Here is a 7,204-nt window from a genome sequence, read left to right as displayed (position 1 = left end):
GGAGAGAAAGACAGCATTAGAGTCCAGTCATGATCACACATTTCCATAAGTCATGGATTATGTAAATCTATTCCTGTAAACCCTGTAAACCCCTGTAAAGGCTCATGAATGTTGTATGCTGTCAAAATCTGAGAGTGATCAATAGTTCCTTGAGGGAGAATAATCCAAGAACAAATATTCAAAATCTCCCTTACTTAAAGCAAAGCCATGAAATCCCCACACGTTAAAAAGGTTACAGGAATTCTGATTTCCCTGATACATACAGTGTATGATCTCAAATGCTCTATGAAGATGTTGTTAAAGTTTGATTGAGTTTGAGTACTTCAATTGAAACTCATTTCTTTGCCCACCCTTTTTTGCACTTATAGATTAACAATTGGAAATTTGTCACAGCTACCCAATTAATAATCATTCAAATCTGTCCAATCAGCTTTGTTTTCAGCATCTGAACCAAAAGGTCTCCAACTAGGCCAATTCCCCTTTGTGTCTTAAGTCACACTGTACATAATAAAAAATAAAAAAATCTGGTTGAGGTTTGAATGCACTTTTAATGACAAAAATCCTGGGGCCAACTCTGAAACGGGATGAAATGACATGCAGGAATTCACATTAAAGAGCAGGCACATGCAGGGATGTTAACAATAATAATTTCAGCTTTAAAATCCCCAAATCCCCTGTGTGATGAATATAATAAACAGTTAGCCTACATTAGACCTAAATTAGGGTGTGAGCTTTCCTTGAAAGCCTGATCAAGAACATTTCCCTCTCAGCTTGTGAATTTCATCTTAATATAGTCAAATTGAACAATCATGCATTCGAATTATCATGCATTCAGCTCAACATCTGGACACATGAACATCAGCTGACTCCGTCAACACACAGCTGATGCTGATGAGATGCAGCTGTGGTTGTAGCTTAGGCCTACACATGCAGAGAATGAAGACGTCTCTTTACACCTATTTTAAGCAAAGAATATGCGCATGCAGGAAAATCATCGGGGTTATCACCAGACAAGTAAATACTCATTCTATAAGAAGGTTCAACAATGTGTTTCATAATCAACCATGCTCACCTAGCAATGCTAACTAGCATTTTGCTAATGCTAGCAGTAATATCGGAGGCAAACTTTCTCACAAAGCCCCCAGTAATTTATCTTAAAACACAAAATATGTAATAGCTTGATTTTACAATAAGAACACTAACACCACCGACCCCAACCCACACACACACTAATGCAAAAACTTATCTAAAAAACACCAGCATTGAATTACTTTATAATACAGACACATAAAAAACCCTATTCTTGAATTTGCCCCTAACCTGAACACCTAATGTAACAACTACAAATTCAGAAATCTGGATTCAGTATTGTATTTCTGCTGTCTTGTCTTCCAGTGCCTTAAATTTAGCATGTGCACCCAGTTAAAATTCAGTGCATCATGAACAAAAATTTGAAAAACTGAAAATATGCGACCCTTAGACTGGCAGAGCACTGATGAAAATCTCTGCTCAGTTTGAGGACCAACTGTTAAGAAAACACAGACGGACAGTTTTAGGTCTAAACCACACAAATCCAGACGCATCGGGGGGGCATAAGTACAGCAAGAGGTAAACATTTACCATAATGGTCCAGGTCCTCAAACCAAGAGCACAGTTACAGTTGTATTATCATACCAGAGAGCAAGTCTGTTTATGCTGCTGCTGCTTCAGGCTGTCATCTCTTTATCACTGAAGTGCACTGCAAAATATAATCTAGTTTAATCAGTTGTGGGCAGATTTCCAGAAGTGAAAGCTGTGAATACTGTTTACAAAAAAACAATTAACAGTTCAGATTTTAGTTTGACTCTCAAGCAGCGGTTAACACATGTTGGTGTATTTAAGTGAGTGTGTCATTTTATCAAAGAGTGAGTATGAAGTCAATGTAATCCAGTTTGCAGATCAACGATAAAAAGATGGATTATATTCAGATTTTGTTTATGCAAGTAGGCCTGTGCAAGAAGGGATTCCTGGCACAACTCTGAAAATACTTGGCAGTATATATAAACAACTTTATTGTGAGACCTAATATGTTTCATCTTCAGCTTTTGCCCAAACATGCTGGCCTCACAATAAAGTTATTTTTATATTACAAGTGTTGCTGGATAATTGAAATTGATTTAGTGGGCAAAACATGGGAGTTCATTTTCTGTACATACTGAAAAGAAATCTTAATTCAACATACTCCACTCTTTTTCAACATTTGTTTTCATGTTTTGGCTGGGATATAGTTTGAAGGTGGCAAAGAACTTCTACAACTTTCTAAAGATGTATATATTTTGAATGGAGGTTTGGTATATGTTGGAAGATTAGGGATAAGAAATGTTGCTCATTATTATTTTTAAGCCCATTTCACAAGATGAGTCTTTAACAGAATCTGGAGATATCCAACTCTCTTCATGGAGCCTTGAGTGCCCCATCAGCTCGGGATAATCGAGGTCTAACAGAGTTTCATCATGGAGTTGTTCCTCTCATTCTTGAAAGAAATAGGCTTCAGAAAACAACACAAAGATGAGAAAATATGTAGGCCTGTCGCCTGCACTTCTTACAATTAATAGTTTTATTAGTGGTAGTAATGAAGCATTCATGAATACTTGCAGCTTCCATGTAGAAAGCCTAACTTTAGCCATTTCACTACAATCCCCCATAACATCTGTCTTCTCAGCCTCACAGTCAGGACTCTTTCATACGACACAGACGCTCATTCAATAGGGTTTTCAATTGAGTGCCCTCCACCTGCAAAGACATTTTCTCAATATGAAGTGGAGATTTAAGTGTTTGTGATGCTGGAGAAGTACCACCTTGGAGCCAAAGTCAGGTTTATCCTCTTGTTGTTTTTATGTCCCAGAAGGCATTGATTTGATGATTTGCATGTGAAAAGACTCTTGTGTTACAACTGGAATACATTTTGTTGAAAAGAGGATCCATGCTGGAATACATTCACTTGTCTCAAAAATACAGTACTCAGGCATTATCAAACAAAATATAATGTCCAAGGGGGGTGAGAGTACAATCTGGTCAGGTCAGGGATACTATTTCTGCAGATGCTCACAGCCACACTCAACTGACTGTAAAGGAATCTGAATAGAAAACGCAAACTTGTCTCAACTCCAACCTTTTTTCCAGTATGTACTCTCTTCATCTCAGCATCCACCAATCCATCGACCAGCTCTGAATGTCGATAACATTTCAACTTTATTAACTACTTTGCTCTGGTTGCCAACACCAACATGCTCTGTATTCAGCAGAAGGAGGCGAAGGAGTAGCTTTATAAAAGTTTCAATTGTATTGAAACAAGTGCTGCCAAGCGGATTGGATGCATGCCAAGATAGCTGAGATATGATGCTAATGATGAAAACAAAAATAAGGCTGACGTTCTGCTACTGCGTGAGCAGAGAAACATTCCCCTGCCAGATTTTAACATGCAGCCTGACTCTTTCCCGTAGGTACCCAGCTGTGATATTGTGAGTTTGATTTGAGGAATGAAGTGAAACCTTGAATGGGTCGGTTCAGTAACAGCTGCTTTGCATTCAGCTTCTGACAGTCTTCTGCATTATAACTCATCTGATGGGAATACTGTAGCCGTGCATGGGCAGACCTTTTAGATGTGATGCAGAGTTATGAATATTTCAATGGCAACGAGGCCAAGAGTAAAGTAAAGCATGTCTTACAAATAAGTGCAAATATAAATCACTGACAAACTGTTTAAACAACCATTAAAACTTTCTTTTTCAACTAAATTTAACCCAGTTTTAACTAGTCTTTTCACCCGCAAATCACCAAATCAATGCCTTCTGGGAACCAATATTTGGTACAAGGTGCCACTTCCCCAGCATCATTGAGTTAAATCCCCCCTTATGTTTGCCTAAAGCAGACGTTTTCTTGAATTAGACTTTTTTCAAACAGACTTTGAAGTTCAACTTCACCTCTCATTAAGAATTGATTTGCAGGTCAAGAGATGTGAAGACTTCTTGTCAATTTTTGGCTATATATATGTTTTAATACATAGGATACATACAACAGTTGTTTCAACAGCACTGCAATCTGTATATTTCAGTGTCCTAACCCCAAGTTGAAATATAGTCTCTGAAATGCTGTTTAAAAAAACAGTTGTAACCATAAAAACTTTCACTTTTAACCATTCTGCCCAGTTTTAACCTGCACATCTCCGAACTAGCAACATTAAACTTTAACTCTCCTCTTAATGATCAATACATCATCCAAGGTGGAGGGTGCTCATTCAGATGATCCTAGCAAATGTTTGTGTGATGAAACTTTCAACTACTACTACTTTTCCCTGCTGGGGAACAGTGCAAATCATGAAGCTGGAATAGCACAAACCTCTGCTTTAACCCCAGGTAACCAACAACCTGCTCGGGGGTCCCAAAGTAGGGTCTCAGCCCCCTACAGGGGGCCTTAAGGAACTTCCAGGGTGTCCTGGGCAACTAGAGGAACATATTATATTCACTACAACCTGGATCAATGGAAACTGTTCCAAATAGAAAAGGTAAACCACAACTTTCCATCCCCGGCTAGATTCCTATGAGCAGCCTAGACAGATGTATGATTCAGTGGCCAATATGGAAGTAAATCTACTCAAATGTAGGATGTGCTGCTTTAATGTGAATGTGCATGGGGGTCCCTGATAAGCCCTGACCTACATAACAACCCCAACAACTGTTTGGTAAAAACCAAAAATACCAACCATGTATCCCACGGGGGACGGTGAGGATCCCAGCCAGAGCGCCAACAAAAATCCACCATGCACTCATGGTCGCAGCCAAAACGGGCATTAAATCCAAATCCAGTCAGCGGGGGAACGCGGGATGTGTTGGTTTCTGTCACTCTAGCTCGAATCAAAGCAGTTCTCAGTGTGCATGATCGATGTCCCGATGTACAAGGAAACAACCAGGAAAAGATCCGGGAACCGGGTGAGACGGAGCGCACCGGGTCCGACTCCTGAGCGCTGCGCTCCGGACTCGAATGCGGCGCAGTCCCAAACCAGGAGAAGTATCCACCTCCTCCTACTCCTTCTCCGCCTGCTCACTGTTCTGCCGGTGGGGCACAAAAACTCTGCCAAAAAGAAAACCACCGGATGCAAGGTGCTTCGTCCTGTCCCCAGCAGCGGCAGCAGCAGCCGGGACGCTTTTAAAAGCCGAGACGCATGACGACGAGAGGCGGAGAGGTTGAAATGTTGCGCGGTGTTTGAAGTCACTTCTTGTGGTGCGGCGGGCTTCTTGTCCTCTGCGAAACCCCCAACTCACTTTTCTTCTTCTTCTCCTTTTTTCCTAGTCCGTCTTTCCCTCCTCTCTCCAGGAGGACGTCCCACCTCTCCGCTGCTGCACCTCCCTCCACCTCCACCACCCACCTCGCTCGTATCATAATCTCACAGGAGGACTCTGCTCCTTGGGGATTAAAACATGATAGCTTTTTAGGTGTTTTTTTTGTGGAGAGGAATGAATGGAGAAAAAAAAATTAGGTTATCAGAAGGATTCATAATTTTTAATCCAATTTACAGCCCGAAATCTGAGTTTTACAAAAGTAATAAATCACTGATATTTCCCACAATGTCTCTTGATCATAAAAATGCAGTTTTTCAACTGTTATATTAGTCATGTTAGGCACCTCTAATAGTCTGTGGTAGCCTACCACATACTCACTTTTATAGGTTTGGACGTGTTCTCCGTCTCAGTGTATGTTTGTAATTATTTGTCACTGTTTGTTCCTTAAATACATAAAAATAAATACAAATGTGATCATAAAATATGGTGTATGGGGTGTTAAGACTGACTTTAACTTCTTTATGTTGTTGTATCAGCTGGTTCGTCTCCTGGAGGGAATGAATGGTGATTTTATCTCACTTAATGACATTATATTCCTAAAATTACCTTTATTATATACTTATTCTGTTCCTACATGTATATCTAAATGCCTAGTGAGCTAATGGCGATGGCATTGCACTTTATGGTACTTTAGGTGTCATATTATTATTATTACAGAAAGATTCAAATTATAAGGCAGTAGTTCTAAACCAGGGGTTGGGTCCTCCAAGGGCTAAGATTTTGTAATTAATTTCTTTTTTCTCATATACTACTGAACAGAATCATTAAAACAATCTTCAGAGGCAAAAATCACTCTTTGGTTCAGCTCCTCATCTAATGTACAATAGTCACAACTTCAATTCTGTTTGTATGTATATACATGTAGGCACTTTTTGACTCAGCTGATGTCTGTATGGTGGAGTATTATGGGATGTCTGCCTTCTCTCTGTCTTTAATGTTTAATCAGAGAAAGTGCAGGACTGAGATTCCTCAGTGTCACATAGCAGTAACCTGATCTCCACTCAGTCCTTTTGTCCTCTGCCAAAAACAGGGATCAGAATCAGTTTTGCCTTTGAACAAGTTTTCTTTCTTTCTGCTGCTTTAATACTGCTGCTGCTGTTGGCTGTCTTCTGCTGCTGCTGTTGGCTGTCTTCTGCTGCTGCTGTTGGCTGTCTTCTGCTGCTGCTGTTGGCTGTCTTCTGTGGCTGTTGTCTGCTGTCTGCTGTCTTCTGTCTTCTGCTGCTGCTGTCGGCTGTCTTCTCTGTCTGCCGTCTGCTGTCTTCTGTGGCTGCTGTCTGCTGTCTTCTCTGTCTGCTGTCTGCTGTCTTCTGTGGCTGCTGTCTGCTGTCTTCTGTCTTCTGCTGCTGCTGTTGGCTGTCTTCTGTGGCTGCTGTCGGCTGTCTTCTCTGTCTGCCGTCTGCTGTCTTCTGTGGCTGCTGTCTGCTGTCTTCTCTGTCTGCTGTCTGCTGTCTTCTGTGGCTGCTGTCTGCTGTCTTCTCTGTCTGCTGTCTGCTGTCAGATCTAGGTAAAACCTTGACCTCCAGTCTGGGATACTGTTGTGTCAATGTGACAAGAAATCAATCAGAATAATTAACGTTCTCTATGTGTTAACTGTCATCATTTTGACACCTCATGTGGAGTCTGCAGATCATTTACCCCAGACTTTAATCTCACATTGGGGTCAAGTTAATTAAGGAGGTCCTACTGAGGTAAGGTGGGATAACAGTCATATATCTCAGGTTAGGACAACAGAGACATTTTCACACTATTAATAAGAGTTAAATTTCAATGAGGTGCAAAGGCTCAGGTCAATCAATGATCAGAGATGGAAGATACTTCTTCTGTAA

At 40.6% G+C, this 7,204-nt stretch overlaps 1 protein-coding gene across 2 annotated transcripts in view; it reads right to left on the bottom strand.

Annotated features, from left to right (window-relative positions):
- The window catches only part of fras1 (Fraser extracellular matrix complex subunit 1), a 242,061-nt gene extending 236,735 nt beyond the window's left edge, over positions 1 to 5,326 (bottom strand). For both annotated transcript variants that reach the window (XM_032515432.1, XM_032515434.1), the window contains exon 1: positions 4,742 to 5,326. In XM_032515432.1, the coding sequence (XP_032371323.1) occupies positions 4,742 to 4,829 (88 nt within the window). In that variant the 5' untranslated portion in view covers positions 4,830 to 5,326. The remainder of the gene's footprint in view (positions 1 to 4,741) is intronic.
- Positions 5,327 to 7,204: the final 1,878 nt, after the last annotated feature.

This window comes from Etheostoma spectabile, chromosome 5 (assembly GCF_008692095.1).
Source record: "Etheostoma spectabile isolate EspeVRDwgs_2016 chromosome 5, UIUC_Espe_1.0, whole genome shotgun sequence".
Classification (NCBI taxonomy): domain Eukaryota; kingdom Metazoa; phylum Chordata; class Actinopteri; order Perciformes; family Percidae; genus Etheostoma; species Etheostoma spectabile.
This window is presented reverse-complemented; position numbering and strand designations above follow the sequence as displayed.